This window comes from Pinus tabuliformis, chromosome 3_2 (assembly GCF_031772625.1).
Source record: "Pinus tabuliformis cultivar Carrire ecotype Pingquan chromosome 3_2, CPIR1, whole genome shotgun sequence".
NCBI lineage: Eukaryota > Viridiplantae > Streptophyta > Pinopsida > Pinales > Pinaceae > Pinus > Pinus tabuliformis.
In genome coordinates, this window is record NC_142302.1 from 453,911,488 (window position 1) to 453,935,750 (window position 24,263).

The window sequence follows — 24,263 nt, forward strand, 5'->3', positions numbered from 1 at the left end:
ATATCAACTAGCGACTAAGTCAGCAAGACCCCTAACACAATGGAGTGAGACAAGTTTGAACATAGTCTTGAGGTAGAGGGGTTGGGTGCCAAACTATGCAAGAATAATGGGTTAAAAGACTGTATATTTGCATTTGGTCATGTGTTGAAGGTGAAGGATTTGCACCCTCTCATTAGTAGCCCAATTTATCTTGACTCTTGATCAAGTAGGGCCCCAAAACCTCTAAGCCATAAAGAGCTGTGGGTTAGATAATGGAGTCTATGGAAGACATCTTAGATGATATGACCTAGAAGTGGTGTTGGATTAAACATTGTCTTTTGAGTAGAACCAAGGACCCATATCCCTTGTTAAGTAAGGTTTGAAAAACATGCCTCAAATTGAAATGATGCTTTGAAAATTGTACCCACGAGTTGTTGATTTGGTAGCTTAGGGACAAATTCCCTCCTTTGGGCAACCTTCCTCATCTAGAGAAGACTTTCTTTGCCCTTGGAAGAATTTGATTTGGTCCAGGAAAAATATATTTTTAATGTGAAAACCCACATGTGCACAAAAGTTCAAGTCAACCTAGATAGGGAAAAGCCACCTCCAAAATCACATATAAATACAAGTCAAGGCAACCTCATTTGGACATCATCATCACACATCTTCTTCTCTTGGAGGTTTGATCACTTTAGAAAATTGTAGGTCTACTTCACACGTGCGGGGAGGAGAGAGAAAATTTTAGATTGGGCTGAATTCTGTCTTTGACGAGCCTTTGTCCAATGTTGACTTTTTGATGTTTGGTATTGGTTAGATTTGGTTTGAATTCCGTTTTTGCATCTGTTTTGGAGGCTAATTTTTTTTTTGGCAAGGACGACGAATTTTTCTTGGCACGTTGACCTTGGTTGACTGCAATTTTGCAAGTAGGGTTTTAGCAGATTTTGACTTTGACCGATTTTGGAGGACTATTTTGGGATTGTTTTGACTGCATTTTTACCAACGTTCAAGGCCGCATTTTTGGATTGTTGACTGAGCTCTTTTGGAGGCAAGTTGACCGCTGACCATTGATCAATTTGGAATTCGTGCTACTGCCATTGATTTTGACCATAATTGCAAATTTGATTTGTTGACCAGATCTTTCTATTGAGCGTATCATTTGGATATTGATTGATCGGTTTTGTTGCATAGTCAAAGGTTTGGCTTTGCCTCTTTGTTATGAATAAAATATGTATAAAATAATACAAAAAATGTAAATAATAATAATAATAATAATAAATAATGACTAATTAGTTAGTAACTAGTTAATGAAAAGGTATGTCCCTAAGGACATGATTGTTGGTGAAGAGGTATCTACCTATGCTATATAAGTAGGCCTTCACCCTCATTGTAATCTCACATCAATTCTTATATATAATATTCAATATACAATTACTTGTCCTACAATGGATGTCTTTGTCTTTGAAGTTTTCTGAAGATTATTTTGACTTTGATCGATTTTGGAGGACTATTTTGGGATTGTTTTGACTGCATTTTTACCAACGTTCAAGGCCGCATTTTTGGACTGTTGACTGAGCTCTTTTGGAGGCAAGTTGACCGCTGACCATTGATCAATTTGGAATTCGTGCTACTGCCATTGATTTTGACCATAATTGCAAATTTGATTTGTTGACCAGATCTGTCTATTGAGCGTATCATTTGGATATTGATTGATCGGTTTTGTTGCATAGTCAAAGGTTTGGCTTTGCCTCTTTGTTATGAATAAAATATGTATAAAATAATACAAAAAATGTAAATAATAATAATAATAATAATAAATAATGACTAATTAGTTAGTAACTAGTTAATGAAAAGGTATGTCCCTAAGGACATGATTGTTGGTGAAGAGGTATCTACCTATGCTATATAAGTAGGCCTTCACCCTCATTGTAATCTCACATCAATTCTTATATATAATATTCAATATACAATTACTTGTCGTACAATGGATGTCTTTGTCTTTGAAGTTTTCTGAAGATTATTGCAGGTATTTTGAAGATTATTACAGATGTACTAACCTTCCGCATGACTGTCGCGACTGTTTTAGCCCTTTTTATTTTTGTGTCGACACCCCTTGCTGTTGTCCCTTGACCCCCAACTACCAAAAATCCGCCACCCTCCTACCTGCCCAACTACCGAACACATCCCTTCCCCTGCATCCCTGTCTATCACTTGAAAGAACGTTGTTTCCTACCATTGCCATACGCAATTGAATTCACAAACAAGTCGATTCCTCTAGCTGCCGCCAGTTCTCCTCAATCTATCCTTCCCTACTCCCCTGATTTTAGTCAAGTTGCCAATACTCATCATCTGTTTGAGCTGCAATTCGCTGTCATTGTTAAAATTTGGGTACCAGAGGACAAGTGGTTCCCTAAGGCTTTGATCTTTGGCCTAGGGAAAAGTGTCCAAATTTATTTTTTTACTTTTCTCCTAAAGTGACTTTATAAGTGGTAAAGTCAATTTAATTTAAAAGTGACTTTATAAGTGGTAAAGTTACATTCTAATTTAAAAGTGACTTTATAAGTGGTAAAGTTACATTCTAATTTAAAGGTGACTTTATTAAAGTGAATGAAGTATTAGAAAGTGAAAAAGTGACCATGGAAATAAAAGGCTAAGTGGGTCTTTATTTAAGTGGGTGAGTTAAAAAATAGAAAGTGATAATTAAATGTACATTTATTCTCATCCCTAGATCTAAATGAATCTCAGCTATTAGATCTTAGGGTAACCCAAAAGGTCATTTAGAGAATAAAAGGAGAAGAGGAGGAAAAGATCAATTCATTATTCCATGAGCATTTGAGAGAAAGAGAAGAGAGAGCAAGGAGAAAATTTCTGAGCAGTGAAGGAGAGCAACAAGAAGACATTTCAACAAATTTGAGCAACAACATTTATTGGCATACATTCCAAGGAAAAATCGTACAACAAGAGAAAGACACAGAAATCGAGGAAGAGGGACAACAAGTTTTGGTCACGTTTTCGAGGCTGGCCGTACAAAATTTAATACTGTTTTATTGCTGTAAAAATTTCTATTTTGGCTGTTTGCTGATTGGCACGATTTTCGAGGTGGAGTTTAAGCATAGAAATCAAGATAAAAAGAACAAAGGAAATAAAAAGAATTCGTATGCAGTTTTGTATTAGTGGTGCCCTTGTCACCAAATAAAAATGAATTCAGACCGCCGCTGTCTATCAATTGATGAGCTGGTAAGAAAGAACCATGCCTCTCAAGTGTTGAAAGAGTCATGAAAACGAAAGAACGCAAACTTTGGAATGGTGTCGTGCCATTATAAGACACCCATTCATCCTAACCCATGATAAATAAAACGATGTCAGACGATTATATTAAAACCTATTTGTCTTCAAAGTAAAATTCAGGAAAGGAAGTTATTATATATTCACCAAAGTTAAGTATATATATATATATATATATATATATATATAAGAAAATACATTCTTATATTTTTAAAGCTCAAAAAAGCAGATTATTAACCATTCCATATTGAAGTTGAAGGAAGGTTTACATCTAAAGCTAAAAATAAATCAATTTTAAAAGTGATTTGAGAAAGGAATTCAAGAAAAGAACAGAAGATGAGTTCGACATACAAGTCAATGTTTTGGACTAAATGTCCATTTTGTCTAAACGAAATTGGATATACATATATTCAAAAAAAGTGTAATTTATGTTGTCCAATGTGTGAAAGATTATTTAGCACTGAAAAACATCAAGATAATACATGAACACAAATAAAAAGATTAGAGATTAATGTTCCAAGGAATACTAAAGTTTGCAGAATCCAGTCCTATGATATTTATTCATTACAAAATTCTAGTGATTGGAAGATTCCATAGAAGGTCAATCTAGGATGGTCTGATCCATTCTCAGTCCGACAATTTTGTTTAGCACTCAGAGCATCATATTGTCTTGTATCAACGAAGATGAAAGTTCAAAGACGAGAAGATATTCGAAACGGGAAATGAGATAAAGCCCTTTCATCAATAAGCTTTGAGGACAAAGCTTTTTGAAGAGGAAGACAATGTAATGAATAAAATATGTATAAAATAATACAAAATATGTAAATAATAATAATAAATAATGACTAATTAGTTAGTAACCAGTTAATGAAAACGTATGTCTCTAAAGACATCACCGTTGGTGAAGAGGTATCTACCTATGGTATATAAGCAAACCCTCACCCTCATTGTAATCTCACATCAATTCTTATATATAATATTCAATATACAATTACTTGTCCTACAGTGGATGTCTTTGTCTTTGAAGTATTAAGTATTTTGAAGGTTATTGCAGGTATACAAACTTTGTTCGTTACACTCTTGATTGATGAATTGGAATATTGTAATATCTCCGCTGATCATTTGATGACAATCTAATAGAAGAAGAATTTGAAAGGGTTTTTTCCCTGGTTTTCGATCAAATCTTGTGTCTCTTGTTATTGCTTTTGATTGTCTTCTATTGTATGTTTCATTTACTTTTCTATCTACAATTGCTATTTGTCATTGGAAGATTAAATTGGATTGCTAATTGAAGAAAATATTGGGCTAAGTGATTGTAATATCATAGAACAGTGGAAAATTAACATGGTATTAGAGTTGAGGTGAAGACTAGCCCAAGGAAACAAGAGACAAGAGCAATCATCTTTGAAAGAAGCTAAAGGAACCTATTTGACTAGGTCAAGATGTCTACCTATTACTTCAAGGATACAAAGAAGCTGGGTTACTCATCAAACTTTGCTAGTTGGAAGATCAAGTTGGAAGTCATATTGGATGATAATGATGTTTTGGAATATGTGGAAGGAAAAGTACTTGAGCCTCCGGAAAATGCTCTTGCTGCTACCAAGGCCAAATACAAGAAAGGTGAGCTCAAAGCTAAGAAAATTCTTATTGAGTGTTTGAAAGATCATTTTCTTACTTATGTTGGAAAATTGAAGAAGATCTATGATAAGTTGGTTGGGATGTATAAGGTCAATTTCAATCACATCCTCCCCTTGAAGAATCAACCCAAGGACATCAAGATGAATAAGGGGGAATCTGTGCAATCATATGTCATGAGGATATCCCAACTAAGGGATCAATTACAAACTACTAGAGAGCGTATATCTGATAGAGAGCTGGTGTTGGTCACTCTTCAAGGTTTTCGTCCTATTTGGGAAACCTTCATTACTACTATAAGCAACAATGACAAATTTCTGACATTTGATGAATTGGTTGGCAAATGTATTCAAGAAGAATCCAGGATGATCTCTAGAGGGAGGATTCAAAAGCATGAAGAAGGAGAGCCCTCTACATTTGTTGCCTGAGATAGGAAAAGAAAAGAAAGAGGAGGTCCATCTAATTCAAGAAAACTTGCTCCAACATCCAGGGACTCTAATACAAGATCAAGAAGGGACAAGGATATGTCAAAGATTAAATGCTATAATTGTCACAGGTATGGTCACTATGCTCAAGATTGTCCAGAAAAGAGGAATGCCGCAAGGTCCAACTTCAATAACAACAAGTTCAATGATAGAAGAAGAGGAGATGATAGAAGAAGAGGTGATGATTGAAGAAGAATAAATGATAGAAGAAAAAGAGATGCTACTGATGATCGTGAAGAAGGCCATCATCCTCAAAAGAGATCAAGGAACTTCAGGTATGAAAATAATGCAACGACCACTCAATCTGAATATCTTCTTATTTGTACTCTTTCTAGTTCTTCTCCTCCAGATTCGCGTGATAGTTGGTTTCTTGATAGTGAGGCTTCTAGACATTTCTTTGGGTACAAGGAAGTTCTCTCAAATTTGGTTGAGAGGGAGTCTAATTTAAAGACCATCCTTGAAGACAATTCTACATATCCAGTGACGGTTTTTGGTTCTGTCAAATTTCTTTTGGGTGTTCGAGAATCTATTCTTCTTCATGATGTTATGTATGTTTTGGGATTAAAGAACTTGGTATCTATATCTGCCTTGCAAGACAAAGGGATGAGAGTTTCCTTCATAAGAGGAAAGGTCCTGACTTGGCCTTTAGAGTGCTGCATGAGGGATGCTTTAACCTTGGGATGTAGAATTGAAGGACTCTATAGAGTCAATGGAAGACCATTGTGAGCATTGGTTCACGATAACAATCATCAAAGTGAACTATGGCATCGAACGCTGAGACACCTTTACTATGAAACCCTGCCTAAGTTTAGAAGATTGGTTTTTAGGATGCTTGAGGTTCAAACTAGTCATGATGGAGTATGTTCGGGATGTGCCAGTGGAAAGAAGTCTAGGGGACCATTCCCTTCAAGCAAAACCAAGACCAGTGATATCCTACATCTCATTCGTTTCGACTTATGTGGGCCTATGCATGTGCACTCCCTTGGTGGCTATCTTTATTATATAATCTTTATTGATGATTTCTCCAAGAAAACATGGATCTTCTATTTGAAGCGTAAGGATGAAGCATTTGACATGTTCAAGGACTTCAAGGCGTTGATAGAGAATCAAACCGGGAAGAGAATTAAAGTTTTCAGGTCTGACAATGGTGGAGAATATACCTCAAATGAGTTTGTTGACTTTTGCAAGGAGGTTGGAATCAAGAAAGAGACTATTGTACCATATAATCCCGAGCAAAATGGTGTGGTTGAAAGAAAGAACAGGTCTATCATGGAAGCTGCCCGAGCCATGTTGCATGATCAAAAGTTGTCAAAGTTCCTTTAGGGAGAAGCCACAAATACAACGGTCTATGTTCAAAACAGGGTTCCTCATCAAGCCCTGGGTGACAAAACTCCCAAAGAAGTGTTTATAGGTGTGAAGCCCGATATTGGTCATCTAAGGATATTTGGCTACCCCGTGTACTTTCATGTGTCGAAGGACAAGAGGAACAAGCTGGAAGCCACCAAAAAGAAAGGTACATTTGTTGGATATTGTGAAAATTCTAAGGCCTTTAGAATATATGTGCCTAGTGAAAGGAAAATCAAGTTTAGCAGAGATGTAACTTTTGATGAAGACGCTGCCCTTGGAAAAGCAAGGGACCTTCCTCTGCCTCCTCCTGTTGAAAGGAAGGTTGATGACATGGACCTACTAGATGGTCCTTCTTTGTCGGAATCTGGGGAGGAGATTGTGCTAGAAGGTCCTTCTGTGTCAGAATTTGAGAGGGAGATTGTTGATGATCTCATGGAGCCTATGGGTCCCTTGGATCCCCTGCCATGTGATCCCCTTGCCAGGAAGAGACTGTTGAAGAATGTAACTAGTGTTGGTCTTCATAATTGTACTTGAGTCATGATGTAATGTATTTGTCAAAAGAAAGAAAAAGAAAAATTTATTGTAAGAGAAATTGACTTATTAAAGCATGGGTTTCATGCTTGGGTCAATGGTTTATAGGTCAAAGCCTCCATTGTAGGCTTCTAGGGTTTATGTCAAGTGTCCTTGTCCACGTCAAAATGTAAGAGACCTTTCTCGGGCTTTGTCAATCAAGAAATAAATTTATTCTTATTTAAATAGGTCATTTAGGTCTCCTCCACCAAGTTGGCCTCAAGAAAGACAAGTCGACCTCATCAAGGGAATTAGATCTCACATATTCACTATATAAAGACAACAACTCGACCTCATTTGGAGCACATCAACAACAAGTTTGATTTGCAGTTGCTGGAGGTAGAAAAGGGTGCAAAATTCAAGGAAGAGGAAGGAAACCTTAGCGAAGGAGGAGGAAGTCTTTGTCAAGCATAAGAAGTAGAATTTTCTATCTCTTTGTCTCACATGTACGAAGTTGCTGGGTTCCTGGGAGGGCCGGAATTGCAGTACTGTAGCTGGGTCGAAATTGTGGAGTAGCTGGGCCAAAATTTTGGAGTTGCTGGGGCTGAAATTATGGGTTGTTGCTAGGCTGTAGCTGCTGGACAATAAGAGACCACTGAAGGTTGCTGAATCATCTTGGAAGGCTGACTTGGTGGAGGAGGAAGGTCTTTTGTTCAGGTTCAAGGTCTTGGTCTATCTCAATTTGATTAGTGGAAGAGTTTGACTGGGTTTTCCCCTAGAGAGGGGTTTTAGCCCTGGCTGAGTGCCTACATCTGGTGTTGTTGATCTTCATGTTTTGATTTGATGATTGCTTGATGAAAAGAAGATAAAAGAAGAACATAAAGAAGATAATAAGAATACAAAAATAACTCAAGTAATTATCAACATGGAATTAGAGCTATGGTGAAGGGGGGAAGAAAAAGGTAGCTTGAAGGACTATTGAAAGTAGGGTTAAGGAGGAAGGAGCAAAAGAAGGATCATATAAGAAAAAGGATTGTCTACTATTTATATCAAGAAAAGAAGACATGGCAATGAAGTCTGAAAACAAGCTAGAAAGAACCTCCAACTACAGGGCATGGAAAAAGAGGATAGATCTTATCGTCTAAGCATAAAGTTTTGGATCTTGTTCAAGGAAAAGTTAAGAAATCTATTGATGATGCAACAAAGGAGAAGTTCAGAGAAACCGAAATCTTGGCCATGAATTTGATAGTAGATGTAATACAGGACAATCTAATCCCATAAATATCCAATATAGACTCCACTCAAGAAATGTATGAAGCCCTCTCCAAATTATTTACTATCAACATTGGTCAGATAGTTATCTCAAGAATGAACTAAGAACAATAAAGATGACAAAAGATGATACTGTTGCATCATATTTTGTAAGGATATCTAGAATAAGAGATGAATTCAAAGCTATAATTGAAGTTGTACTAGAAAAAGAACTCGTTATTGCTGCACTATTAGGTCTACCAAAATCTTGGAGCTCTTTTGCATCAATGATCAACAGTTGGAAAGATACTCCAACCTTTGAATGAATGTGGAATGCATGCAGTCAAGAAGAAGCCCACATCTCATTAGTAACTAGCAAGGAGGATGAAAAAGACAACATTTCAAATGACTACACTACTCAACACAAGAATAAGGGTGCATTCAAGAAGCTTAAAGGACCTAGGAAGAAAGTTGATCTATCCAAGATTGAATGCTACAATTATCATAAGATGGGTCATTATAATGGTCATTGTTCTGAAGATCCAAGGAATAAGAAGAGAGAGAGAGAGAGAGAACATGCAAATGTTGCTGATGAAGCTCCACCAAAGAAGAACAAGATTGAAGAATCTGAAGTCAAAGATCTACTTTCTAGAGACTCTTAAGGATACTATCCGTTACATATCCTTCTATTTTAAGTTCTTTTATGTTTTGTTTTCTAGAGTACTTAGATATATCTTGTTAGAACTTTTTGAATTGTTTAAGTTGCAGGTATCCCTCAGAAAGATTGGATTAAGAGGGAGCCTTCACCATTTTATCAAAAGATAAGTATATTGTTCTTGGTTTCATCTTTTATGTTTTGTTTCCTCCGCATGTTGAGATTTGCTTGTATTGTATACTAATAACCTTTTCTTTATATTTTCCTCGATAGGAAAGCTTGTAGAATACACAAAAGTTATGGAGGAAACTTCAAAGGATAGACTTGAAGTTGATCTTGATGTCTTCCGCTCTAAAGAAGATATGATAGTCTAAGAGGACCTTTGTGGACCTGTATAACCTTGGTTTTACCCTAGTTGACTGTCAATTATTGAAGGTCATAAAAATGTTTAATGCATCTAGCTGTGTCTAGAGGCCCTTTGGAGATGAGGTTAGGAGGATCAAAATGTTGACAAAACATAGGATGGAAGTTAGAATTTGATGAAGTAGGCGCCATTGCTATCTTGGATAGGATCATGAGGGAAGCACTTCAACTCATCAATATAAATACCAATAAGGTAGGGGATAAGGGGGCAATAGTGCTCTTGATGAAACCTGACACCCCATGTGTTGTGTAAATATGGCCTAGCATAGATTTGTAAACATGCGTTGATGGTGGTTATAAGGTTATAAAAAATGGCAATGCCCCTTAGTCTATGGAACAGGGCCTCTTGCAGGATTGAATCAAATGCTTTTCGATGTAAAAATTCTAGTGAAAACATTAATTACTCGTTTCATAACAAGAGTTTTTAAGACATTTAGTTGAAAACAATAAATGCTCAATGTACTCGAGTAATTTTCATCAATGACTAGGGGAAAACCTAGAGAATGATGGTTTTATTTTCTTCTTCTTGGAATTTACACAACAAAATTATCAGAGAATTTATGGCAGAATTAATTAGAAATTTACAGTAGAAATTACTTAGCAGAGCCTGGCCGTATTGTCATAAATGCACTGTCCTTTTTCTTAAAAATTCCTGCTAGCACATCGTATAGTAGAGCATAATTACTCAAATTTCCCAACCAGTCTTCTTGGTTTCTACGCTGGCAATAAATGCAAATAATGTCATTGTACTGTATGACTGACGCCAACACTGCATGGTTCTCGATTTTTGTGCCAAAACTGCAACAAAAAACTTGTCCTCCTCCAGAAATTTAGCCTCCTCCTTCAGAAAATTCAGCTCCTCCAAGCAAGCTTCAAACCCTCATCTCTCTCCTCATTAATGATTCTCATTAATTTCTCATCATCACATGAATCTCTCATGAATGAATGCCCTCATTAATGACTCTCTCATTAATAATTTTCCTCTAACCCACTGTGCTTTTATAGGCTCTCATAAGAAATCAATGGCTCAGATTAAATCTTAATTGATGGTTGAGATCATGATCCAAGTCATGTTCACATGGATCACTAAATCTCACTTTATGAGAAAAGACACTTGTGATTTTTTAAGAAACACATTTGTTTTTTCTTAAAAGCATACATTTCAATTATAAAAGCACATTGACTTTGTATCTCGCAAAATATAACTTCTAGGCTTTGCCCCTGTAACTTTAATGCTAGGCCATGCATTAAAGAGGGCTAAACACTTTCTGAGGTACAAAATCTCAACATTCGAAAGTCTATAAATTAGTAGTAGACTTTCAAAGAATGATGTCTTACCTTCTCAATAATGGATTGTAGTGTAAGGAAACGTTCAATGGCGTGTTGATCTCTCTCAATGCTCAAAAAGGACCAAAATGGTTTTTAATACTATTCAGGATGTAAAGCTAGATGAGACAGAGCATAGAGAAAGCATCACAAGAACAATCACCTTATTAGGTAAATCTTGTTGTGATGAGTGAAGTTGCTAGGTCTCATGATCCTGTTTGTTTTGAAGAGGTTAGTGAAAAGCAAGAATGTAGTGTTGCAATGTAAGTAGATATTATGGTATGATGAAAAAAAAGATTTGGAAGTTACCAGAGCCTCTAGTAGATAAATATCCAATACGTTGTTTATAGGTGTATAGGTTCAAAGCAGATTGTGAAATTGGTAAAATCCAGAAAGATTCTGGTATCTGAGTACTGGAATAGAACTTTGATTTAAATGCTCATTCTCTATTAAAAAATTGCGAGGTGGGCACAAAATTTGATAAGCATGACAAAACAGCAGTGGGATTTCAGTTCAAGACAGTTCAAAGAACTTTATGTAAACGTCCAAGTTCTTACCAGAGTTTATTTTTATGGTACAGACTCTTTTAAAAATGATGTGTGCATTACCCACCAGGTCTTTTGTAAAAACAAGAGTTTCTGATAATTTTCCTTGGGAGATCCAGAAATGTTTGTCCTACTTTAAACTCTGTTATCTTTGTAAATTATGAGCTAACGATGGACGGTGAGAACTGTTCTAGTTCTTTTCAACTTTTAAAGAAGCCAACTTAAACAGCGAAAGGAGTGCTCCAGCTTTCGCTTCTTCAGGGTTACAAGGAGAGGGATTCAGGGCGACAAGAGAGGCAAATGAGTTATTTCCCCTTTGAAAAACAATTGTTCTCATTCTGGAGCTCGATATAAATCATAGGATCAACAATGCTTTTAGTTAAACTGTTCAATACTTTGAGAAATATACACAATGGATGGTGATGGTTAGAAGTTAGAGTGTACTCTTATGAATATATTTCTTGTTTTTCTTCTGTGGTTACACTCCAAACATTCTCATGATGTCAATCTATATATACTTTTCAATTCCGTCATTTGGTGTCAGAGCATGAAAATGTTGGCAGACTAAAACCTTGTCAATTTTGGAGACTCCAAACTTTTTCTTTGGAATGTTAAAGGTTTCGTTTATGTGCAGGTGGTGATCATGGCTATAATGGCGATGCTTCCATTTTCTCCTTGGGGTCTCTCAGATCGGGCTTACCGTTTTACATTAGTGGGCACTGGATTCTCCTGTTCTTATTCCATATATTCAATATATGGGGTATATGTCTCTGCCAGTTGACATGCAACTTTGGGTGTTTTTTCTTCAATTTTTATAGGCATAAGATATTAGATATTCTGTACATGTTTCTGCTTCACCTATTTTAGATGGGTAACCTATACTGAAAGTACTTTGCAACTTGCTCTATGATGGCTTTTTTTAGAGAATTGTTACCATCAATTGTAGCTTTACTGTAGGAAGATATTAAGTGCTTTTTCCATTTATAATTTGCTTGAACGGGCTTGTGTTTTAATGCAACTATCGAAACTGTGTTTTAGTATTTATGATATTCATTGCTGGTTTTACAGAGGCCAAGGGCATGGAATCTTCAAGCTATTCAATTATGGCTCCAGTCACTGATTGCTACCAAGGATTTCATCTATCTTCTATACTGCTTTGTCTTTGTTTCTTCACCGATGGCCATTAAGTGTGAGTATTTGCCTATCTTGTGATTATAAATTTTTCATGCATATTAAGTCTCCTTTTGGGAGTATATCATTGGACAAATATGGTATGATCTAATTGTTACATCCATTTTGGAAATTCATTTCTGACTTTGTGTTTTCTGGAAGACAGTTGCTTTGGTACCAGTGTTATGTCGGTCTCTTGAGTTAGTTGCGAAATATTTAAGACGCAACTTCAGCAGTGCCAATCTTTACAGGTGAATAAACAAGTCCCGACTTCTAGTTGTTCTTATGTCTGTGCAGAGACTGTCATAGGAACTCGATATGAATTATCTTACAAAACTAATTATATATTCTCAACATTGCGATTTGCAACTTTTAATCTTAGAATTTCTAAAAAATTGTTGGTATTGTATTTTCTATGGTTCTATAGGGAACTGCATAATGAAACTTTGTTTAAAAGGATTTCAATAATAGAGGCCAGGGGTTAAATATTCACATACTGTTGCAAAACTTTCAGAGGGGAGAGTTTCAGTCCCCTCGCTATTTAGCTTGTATCTCTCCCCTATTGTTTTGACTTTCCAGACATATATTGATAACTATTCTCCTACTCTGGAGCATCTCAAGATGCTTCCTATAAATTTGCTTGAGTACCCAACATCTATGAAGAGGTGGGATGCTGTTTTAGCACTTAATATAAAATGCCATGGCTGACCTGACTTAACAGCCATGATGGCTCCACTATTTCATCGGATGAACATACCACATGCTTTGTGGGGAATTTGTTTGGTGGGGAGGTTATCACCACCCCCACTTGACCAACCAATGAAGTTTCCAGTGATTTATTCTCCCACTGTGTCTAGTTGATATATGGCCTTTTTAAAATAAATTTCAAATTGACAACTGTTAAGGACATTACTTTGTAAGGGAACTAAATGGAGAATATAGACTTTGAAGGGGCCCTTTCTAACACAAACTGACCAATCTCTATGTAGAGTAGGGTTGCTTCCTGTTGTTTCTTATTTCCTGTTTGGCATAAGATTACAAGTTTAGTGAATCTTTAAAGCTTTAGCATATATTGCATGAGTAGAAGAATTCTTTCCTGGTGTTTATATTTGAGATAATTATTGTGTTATTTTGCTCTGTAACATGAAACATAAAGCATAAAAATATCTTATAAGTAAAATTTAGTGACAAAAATTTCTTCATATCATCTTGCATAATGCTAGATTGAGGAATTTTCATCATCTTGCAGCATGTCATAAGATTATGTGCCTTGGTTGGCAACCAATGGCACCATTGTCTGTAAATATGTCCTATTTAAGACCCTAGAGCCATCGAATCCTTAGGATGTAAACAAAGGTCTCACTAAAAGATTTGGTTTGATCATTTACTTAACAATAATCAAGGCAAGAGGTCCTTTGGGTGACAGAAAGTCTGCATTTCATCATTATTGAAGGGTCTTCCATTATTAGCTCCGGTGTCATGCCCCCTTTGTCACATTGGACCGAAAGCTCATATAACATACTCCCATTGGTATGTCATGCTCTCTATTTATAGCATTGATCACTTGAGTAATGCCAAATTTCAAATCATTTCATGGAATATAAAATGGGCAATGGTGGTCTTTATCAGAGGCAAATGACATGTCTACTATTGGCTTAGTGGAGTACTTAGTTTCTTTGATGGCAAATTTGTGCACCTATGAGGATGGAGGTGAAATGGCTCTAATGAAATCAAAGCACCATCAATGTAATAGCCAAAGCCATTATTACCAAATTAAAATATGAATACAGTTTGGTACAAAAATTTATGTATAAAAAATCTAAGTATGATGTTGATATGGTAGTATACTGTGGAAAATGTAGCGAGCAAGGTCATCTGGCTTGTTCCTTAGCCAGTGAAGACCACAAGTTGTCCTCATGAGTTAGACTTCATTTAGGATTAGTTATTTCCATTTTATTGGAATAATCATCAAGTTAACATGCATAGAGTTGGAGCTTCAGTTAAGTGGAGTCTTCATCAGTTTTACTACAGAACAAGGTTGGCAGTTAACAGTTCGGTTACAACGAGTTAGTCTTTAGTCTTGATTGAAGGAAATGTTGAAGAATGTAACTAGTGTCGGTCTTCATAATTGTATAAAGAAAAATAGATTTTATTATTAAAGAAATTGACTTATTAAAGCATGGGTTTCATGCTCAAGTCAATTGTTTATAGGTCAAAGCTTCTATTGTATGCTTCTAGGGTTTATGTCAAGTCCTTGCCCATGTCATAGTGTAAAAGTCCCTTCTTGGGATTTATTTGTCAAGAAAAAAAATATTTTAGTGTAAAATAGGTCAATTAGGCCTCCTCCACCAAGTCGGCCTCAAACTGGACAAGTTGGCCTAATTAAGGGGCAAAATCACCTATATAAAGGCAACAACTCGACTTCATTTGGAGTATCAACTCATCAAGTTTGATCTACAACTTCTAGGAAAGAAAAAGGTGTGAAATTCAAGGGACAAGAAGGAAAAGGCTAGCGAAGGAGGTCATTATCTTGCAAAAGAAACCAAAAATTCTCTCTCCTATCCCACACATGCGAAGTTGTGGAGCGTTGCAGGGGGTCAAAATTCTGAAGTAGTTGGGAGGTCGAAAATTTGAAGCCGCTAAAATTCTGGTGAAGCTCAGGCCAAATTTTCTAGGTTGATGTTGGGTTGTAGTTGTTGGACAAAAATAGACTATTGAAGGTTGCTGTAATTTGGTGGAGTAAGGTCCTTGGTCTATCTCAATTTTGAATCTACTGATGGAAGAGTTCTGGCTAGGTTTTCCCTTATAAGGGGTTTTAGCCCTGGCTGAGTGCCTACTTTTGGTGTCTCTGATCTTCAAGTTTTAACTTTGATGATTGCTTGATGAAAAAATAAAAGAAGAACATAATAAAAAACATAAGAATATCACAAGTAATTATCAATATATGAAAATCTTTCTGCCTTCCAATTTTCTAATAGGAAGAGCGAGTTCGATCTCCAGTGTTGATTGGAGAGCACGAGTTAACAACTCCAATGATGATTGGAAGGAGAGTGAGTAACACTCTTAGTTAACTCGCTATCAGAGCTCGAGTTCTAAATTAAGCTGGGCCTCCTTTCATGGATCGAAGTTCACATATAAAGAGAGGACAAAGGCACAAGTAAATTACATTTTTTTTTCTTCTTTCTTCTGCACAAGGGTTTGTGACAAGACAGAGCTCACGAGTTTGTGAGAGAGCCTTGATTGTGGAGCACAAGAATTGTGTCCTAAGAAATAGGAGCCACAAGTGCTCCTAGGATTGAGCTGGTTGTCCTAAAGAATAGGAAGCTGAGGTGCCCTGGAAAATAGCGCCTTGTTAGGATATTCCGACACATAGGAAATAACTAAGTACAACTTGTTCTAGTGTATATTTAGGTAAAGTGTGTTTCTTTAGTATGTACTTTTTGTAACTTACAATCTGACAGTCATGATATGATCTAGACATGAAGTGATGCAATGGTTCATTCTCTCCTTGGTATTATCAACACTTGATCCATGGCTTCACACCCGATTGGCCCATGATCTCTATTTAAAGAGAATGGATGGTCATTTGTTAGGTGATTGTTCATGAGAGAAGCTTATGTAATTTTTCTTTCTTTTACATTAATAAATTGCCTGAAGTGGCCGCGTTGGCTCAGGCCGTGGACTGTTTTCATCGTTGAGGGCATTAACCATGTCAAGAATACTGGTGTACTGATTTGTGATCTGTTTGTGAGTGGTGTCCCTTGGTGTTCTATCTAAGGAACTTTTACCCTGTAAATTCCTACATGGTATCAGAGCTATTCGAGAGCCGCATCCGTTGGTGATCCAAATCCGAAGCTTGTACCGTTGCATCTGATTGTCGTTTCCTAGATCTACTGTTTCTAACCGCTTTCGGGCTGAAATGACTACTCTGTTGTGTTCGGAGCGTCTGTTCCAGTGAGGAACCCCTTTCATTTCACGCGAAAAGGTTTCCGGTAGCCCTAGCTACGTCATTTTTAAGATCTGGAGATATACAGTTCTTATTTGCAGTTTTAGTTATTTATCTCTCTGTTTATTTCGGTTTATTTATCTCTCTGTTTTTATTACTGGATCTATACCTTTCATTTCTGTGTATTTTCTTTGCTTCATGAATCTGTGCGATCTGGGCAAACCAGAAACAAAAGGAAATGATTTTTCTCATGCGTATGCTCTTTTCTGCTGCACCTTAGTGTGATCTTGGAAAATCAGAAACATTGAGGAAAATATATAGTTTTTGGCTAAATCTAACTTTAAGCTGTAAGGCTCGAATACTTTTGCTTGTTTGTTTGGTTTGTGTGGTTGTTTTTTTTTGTTTTGTAGGCAAAAAGAGGTTTTTCAAGTAAGCGCACACTCCAAAGCTTTAGTGAGCAAAAAAAAAAACCCCTTCATCCTTTCCAAAAATTACCATCTTTTTAAACTAGCTTACTTGGTCCAAAATTACTTTGAGAATAGAGGTCTTGGGTTCAAGTCTTTCTTTTTGGTGAGTTACTTTTTCAAAAAGCACATGTAGCTTATGTTTTAAAGTTATTTTATGTAAAAATGTTGTCACCCATTATAAAAAGTGAATCACTTATAATTATAAAGGTACTTTATCTTTCATAAAGTACCATTGTAAAAGTGACTTTCACTTATTTATAAAAGTGGGTCACATAAAGTAATTTTTGTTTAAAAGTGAGCTAATTAGATTAAGTTTGAAAGGGGGTGAGGGGCGGCGGGGGGTTTAAATTTAACATTATCATTCACTTCTCAACATTCACGTAGTTCGTCGACATCTTCAACAACTTTTCTTCAAAAAGCCATAATTTCTTCATCCGGATGCCGTTTTCAGAGCCATTTTTTATAATCGGCCTAATTTTTTGAGATCTTTCCATTGGAACACTTAGTTTCAACATCTACAACTTCAATTTCTTTTAAAATGGAAAGTCTATGCCTAGTTATTCTTAACAACATCAACTACTTCCAATGGCTATCCTACATTGTGGATTTACTTAGAAGTAAAGGTCTTTATAGAATAGCCTTAGACCAAGAGTCTAAACCTAAAGATGAAGATAAGCGAGCCAAATGGGAAAATAAGCAAGATCAAGCATGTGGGTTGAAAGGATGCCTATTTCTCCAGACCTTTGATTCCATATCGTAGAAATTGATACCCCCAATGAAGCAATGAAACAACTCAATAAAGTTTTTGGAATTAAAAATGAAATTAGAGTCCATAAGCTCAAAAATGAGTTGCTTACATTGGACCCCAATAATTTTTCTTTCATTGAAGATTTTTTGTCAAAGTTCAAGACCCTTAGACTTCTCTTGGAAGGTGTTAAGGTTAAGAAAGAAGATGGTAGCCTTATCTATTTCATTCTTACTAAGTTAGGACCAACCTACTCTATGTTTGTTTCCACCTTGCATTCTACTAAAGAAGCCTTTTTATCTCAAGGACAAGACTACAAGTCCCCCTCTTTTGATGCCTTTTGTGATTCTTTAATAAGAGAACAAGAAAAACTCTTACATCTTGGTCTTCTTAATACTGGAAAGTCTTCTAAGAAAGCCCCAACAGCCCAACAACAATCAAGTTCAAAGAATCCTAAGAAGTAGCATCCTAAAAAGAATGGTCCTAAACCAAACAAGGGTCCTAAGCCATTTCAATCTCAAAATGAAAAATCAACTCAACAAAATGATAAGGCAACTAAAACCAAAGGGAAGAAGACTAATAGACATTTCAACTTTTGTAATCGTGATGGCCACTTATAATCCAAATGCTTTAAGAAGATGGAAGCCTTGGAAGTAGCGATGAAGAAGCATAACATCCATTTGGAGCACTCTTCAACTTCAACTTCATCTTTAGGAATAACACTTTCTGGATGTGATTATCAAGCATCTCGGTCTGGTTATGCACTAAATGTATCTTCTTCTTCTCATTCTCATGAGTGGCTCACTGATTTTGGAGCTTCTTATCACATGGAAAAAACAAAGCCATGGTTTCTTCTTTAAATGATTGTAACACCAAAAATATATATGTTGGTGATGATAGATCTCTTAGTGTTGTAGGGACTGGAACTATTCATCTAGACAATGGTCAATTTAATGATGTATTATGTGTTCCTACCTTATCCCGCAACCTTCTATCTGTATATGAGATAACTCATTTAGATGAAGGTAAAACCGTTGAATTTTCACCTCATGATGTTGTAATCAAGGACCTAAGAGATCCTAGACAGATTTTAGCTATTGGCATTGCTGATGATTCTACAAGGTTGTATAAGTTTAACAACTTTGTGTTATCAAATCTTCCCTCGATATTTGTTGCTCATAGTTATGAAGTGAGCAAACTTTGGCATGAACGATTTGGTCATTTAAACTATCGCTCCCTTCAAAATCTATGTAAAGAAAATATGGTGACAGGTCTTCCTATGGTATCTTGCAGAGATGGTGTTTGTTCTAGATGTGTACTCGGAAAACATCATCGGGATAGTTTTGAAAAACATGCCTCTTGGCACGCCTCAACCCCTTTACAGCTTGTGCATAGTGATTTATGTGGTCCACTTCTAGTTGTTTCATTCTCTGGCTACAAGTATTTCTTAACTTTCGTTGATGATTTCTCCAGATGCACTTGGGTATACTTCTTAAAACTCAAGAGTGAAGTCTTTAACATGTTCTTGGCCTTTAAGGCCTTTGTTGAGAAACAATCTGGACATCAAATTCTTAAGCTAAGATCTGATAATGGTGGAGAATATGTTAACAATAAATTCATCAACTTTTGCACTGAGCATGGAATTCAATTGCGACATACTGTTCCATATACTCCACAACAAAATGGTGTAGCTGAAAGGAAGAATTGCACCTTAAAGGAAATGGCTAATTGTACGCTTCAATCTAAAGGACTTAGTCTCAATTTTTGGGCAGAAGCAATTAACTATCCAAATTACATAGTAAATCACACTCCTACCAAGGTTTTAAAGAATATCACTCTAGAAGAAGCATGGAGCTCAATTAAACCAGGTGAAGCATGGGCCCATATTCCAAATGAGAAACATAAAGCCATAGAACCTAAGAGTGAAAAATGTATTTTTGTTGGATATTCTGAAGATGTCAAAGGATATAGACTTCTTCAACCTAAATCCAAAAATGTTATCATTAGAAGAGATGTAAAGTTTGTTGAAAATATATTGTCCTACGAGGCTAGTTCGGCGGATGTGCCACCTTCCTCTGTCCCTTCCACTTCTGAAAATATTTCTTCTTCAGATGATGACAACAAGGATGATAATCCTCCCCCACCTTCTTGGGATCCTCCTTCAGCTCCTCAGCTTCCAAAATGGGTCCATGCTACTCGGGATGCAGCAGGTACTCTTGCAGGTGATCCTACAGATCAACGTCGTACACGTTCTCAGTTCGATAGAGCCTCTTCTTTACTGGCTCAAGCTTTAGCGAATTATAATCCTGACACCCTTGTAGAAGCTTTAGGCCATCCAGATTGGGACGCAACTATGAATGAAGAATATCGTTCATTATTGACAAATGATACATGGGACCTTGCTCCTCTTCCAAAGGGATGAAAACTTGTTAGGTGCAAATGGGTTTACATAACCATGTTTGGACCAGATGGAAAAGTTGATAAACATAGAGCTCGTCTTGTTGCTAAGGGTTTTTCACAAGTTTAAGGCATTGACTGTACTGAAACCTTCTCCTCTGTTGCAAAATGAACTCTATCCGCCTTGTTATTTCCCTTACTACCTCTTTCAAATGGGAAGTCCATCAAATGGATGTGAAATCCCACCTTCTTGCATGGGGACTTGCATGAAGAAATCTATATGGAACAACCTCCTGGCTTTATACAAACAGACTCCAGCGTTTATGTCGGCTTAAGAAATCCCTTTATGGTCTCAAGCAAGCCCCTCGGGCTTGGTATGCCAATATGGATAGCTTTCTTTTAGATACTGACTTTTCTAGGTGTCATTCTGACAATACTGTCTACACCAAGAAAGTGGGTAAGTCTCTTATCATTCTTGTTCTCTATGTTGATGATCTTATCCCTACTGGTAGTGATCCCAACCTTATAAAACATGTGAAGTCTAGCCTTAAAAAGAAGTTTGAAATGATAGACTTAGGACACTTGCATTATTTTCTTGGTCTTCAAGTCTTGCAAGCCAAAGAAGGTATTTCCCTTTCCCAGTCCAAGTATGCCTGTGATCTTCTACGCAACTTTCACATGGAAGACTGTAAGCCAGCCCCTTCTCCCTTTCAGTTTGGAGCCAAACTTTCAGTCACGTGTACTTCCCCTAAAGTTGATGCTACCTTATACTGTTAGCTTGTTGGAAAACTTTTGTATCTGACCCATACTCATCCTGACCTTTCCTTTGCAATTCGACCTAGAAAGGAACCTATATAAGAAGCTTAGACCTCATTTGGAGATCATCCAATCAACTCTCAAGAAGTGCTATCTAAGAAGAGAAGAGGACGAAAAAGGAAGCCGAATACCTAACAAAGGAGAAGAAGAAATCAAAGTTTTGAGATTGTCTTTGGGCTAATATCCTTCACACATGCGAGATAATTAAGGAATCTATTGCAACAACTTGAGACTGAATTGCAAAAGTCAAGTTAGGGTCAAGTTAGGGTTCCAAGTGGTATACTTTGCAAGACGAGCTCCATAGAAGGAAGAATGAATTTAAGTGAAGAACAAAAGAGGAAGAAATCACTATCTTCTCCACACGTGCAAGAGCTAGGGTTTTTGCAAAAGACACTGTTGGAGGTCGAAGTGTAGAAGAATCCCATGGGGATAGAAGTTGCAGAAGAGTCTGGAGGGGATTGAAGTTGCAGAAGAGTCTGCTGGGGGTCGAAGTTGCAGAAGAAACTACTGGGTGGTCGAAGTTGCTTAGAAGTTGTTGAGGTCGAAGTAGCTGGAAGGAAGGCTCATCAAGAAGGAAGGGTTGACTTGGTCTTCGAAGGGACTTTGACATGGGTCCTAGGTCTTGGAATTCATCATTTGAAGTAATATAAAAAGAGAAGAGTTATTGTGGGTTTACCTCTCAAGAGGAGAGGTTTTTTGGCCCTGGCTAATAGCGTATATCTTGTGTCATCTTGTGTCATTGTTCTTTATTTTTTGGTAGTCGTTTGATGATATGAAAACTAATTATAATCAATTGAAAGAAGAAGCTAATTAAGTTGAGTAAAAATACATTACAAGAAATTATCAAAGTAAGATAAATCATCTAATCTAGTGCCCTTAGATTTCTCAACATGGAGGCCAATGCTAAAGAGGCCGAAAGCTCTCTCATAATCCCTTTGAGACACAAGTTCGAGTTGTAAAGGTATGACTCTAGTCCGAGCTATTCTTTATCCAAGATCAAGATCGTCTATTGCTCTATTTGAGCTCTTGTTGTATGACCCAAAGTCCAAGTTACCTCTAAGAAATGGCTCAAATTATTTCTGATGTTAAGGACAAGTCTTGTGACAACTCTATGAGGTAGTGTAGTCTGATATGTAATAACAAAACTTGAGAAGAAGTGACGCTAGCTCTGAACAGTTGAAGAACAAGGTATGTATTGTCATCTTTGTAATCTTGTTAAAAAGGAGCTCCATCAAGATTAGTAATGGTCTTATCCCGAAAGGAATGGATCTCTTTCTTTGCAAGACTTTCTAAATTGTGAGCCCCAAAGGAAACACTGTTAGCATGTGACATAAAAGTTGCTTTGATATGAACAAAGGAAAAGACAATAATAGATATCTGAGATTTTTATCTGAAATTTTATGTCTCCTTGAAATTCTTAGTTGTGAGGCATGTATAACACTTGCTTAATATTGAGCTTTGTTTTGAAGGATGAAGTGTAAGTCTCAGTCTTTCATCATCATTGAAATCAATATATATATATATATATATATATATATATATATATATATGCCATAATCTGAAGACCGTAGATCATATGCATCATTGTATGACCTATGCCTGTGCTGAGGATTCTAAGTGTATTTGTTGAAGCTACTAAGGTTACAGATTTCCATTCAAGATTGAAACGCTGAAGAGTAAAACTTGATTGTTAATCTTCAAGAAGTAATTGGTTACATGTGACATGGAAATTGTTTTGACACCATTTCGATTTGAGCCATGAAGTATCACACAATCTTGAAGGAAAAAAGTCACTATCATGTCTCTTCAAATTATTGTATCGAAATCTTATACAAGTCTGTTGCAAAAGGTCTATCAGAACAAAGTTTGTCACAAAAGTTTGAAAACTTGTTGAAAATTCCGAAATATTTTGCAATCAGAATATGAAAGGCTCTGGCATGTATAATTTTTCTCTCTTTAAGCTTCTATAGTGATGAATCATTAAGAGACTAATAGTCTCCAAATGGAAAGAGTTAAGTGACATTATTGCTAGGTCAAGAAGCAACCCAGTGCAAGTCCTGGAACTAGTGTTCCTTGCCTTTTAAATCTGTATGTTTACAATCAATTAAGTGTGTTATCAAGTCCCAAGTTGCATCATTCAAACTTTATAATAGTAGACTTTCATCTACTGAAGATCGAGTTTGTGGAAGGATAAGATCAAGACTTGAATATCAAGACAAAGTTATAAATGACTGAAGACTTTCTGATCTGAAGGACTTGCATATATGGATAAGACCAAAACGATAAAGTTTATTGCACTGTGAAGAAGAAATTGGTGCTGCTATGTATTAAGGGTTTCTTGATTTAAAGTGATCAAGGACCACTACTAACAATTCAAAATTCTCGGCTTGATCATTTCCACTAGAAAAAGAAACCCTAGCTCCCTGATGATGATGTGAACAAGGTTGATTTGCAAATTGGATGCAAGAAAGCTAAGATCAAGAGGGAGCTTACATATTCCCAAGAGATATGTACATTTTGATTATTTCTATTATCAGTTTGTTGTATATCTTCCTTGGTTGTATTTGTTCTTCCATGGCCTCCTAGTTAGGATTGCAGGTATATAATAAAGACTACCAAGTTGTGGCAACTGTTGAAAAGGATGGAAGAACAAAATGACAAGAAGACTCTTGTTAAGCCTTGGACTCAGAGGGAGTAGACAAGATTATCTTGATAAGTTCCACAGGTCCCTTAGGCAGTTGCAGAGAGACCTATGGATTGGTCGGGGAGATTGATCTTGAGTTCCCTTCCTGGGGTCGTTAACTGAGGGACCATTGAATTTGGTCAGGAAGGATGAGTTCTCTCCCTTGGGTCGTGGATTGAGAGACTATATAATCGGGGATTGAGATAGGAATTCCTCCCTTGGGTCATGGACTGAGAGACCATGTTACAGTCGATGAGATGGACCTTGTGTATATGATTGGAGAATGTTGCCTCATCGATTGATCCCATTGGTCAGTTGGGTGCTGACGTGGATGCCATTGGATTTTGGCTTATGGGATGTGTTGGATGCTATGTATCTTTCCTTCTGATGAGACTTGTGATCTTGCCGTTGGGAAGTTACTGAGAGACCTATGCATTGGTCAGGGAGATTGATCTTGAAAGGGAGAGAGACTTGTACATTTGATCTCTCCCTTGGGCTATTGCTGAGAGACCTATCGATTGGTTAGGGATATTGATCTTGAGAGAGAGAATGAAAAGTACCTCCTTGGCTAAGAGGGAGTGTTGGAAATTTAGTATCCATG

General features: G+C 36.7%; 1 protein-coding gene across 2 annotated transcripts in view; it reads left to right on the forward strand.

Moving 5' to 3' along the window:
* Positions 1-24,263, forward strand: part of LOC149181256 (uncharacterized) — a 68,887-nt gene that overhangs the window by 35,230 nt on the left and 9,394 nt on the right. For both annotated transcript variants that reach the window (XM_089416535.1, XM_089416536.1), the window contains exons 4-6: positions 12,073-12,198; positions 12,507-12,627; positions 12,775-12,859. In XM_089416535.1, coding sequence (XP_089272661.1) covers positions 12,073-12,198; positions 12,507-12,627; positions 12,775-12,859 — 332 coding nt within the window. The remainder of the gene's footprint in view (positions 1-12,072; positions 12,199-12,506; positions 12,628-12,774; positions 12,860-24,263) is intronic.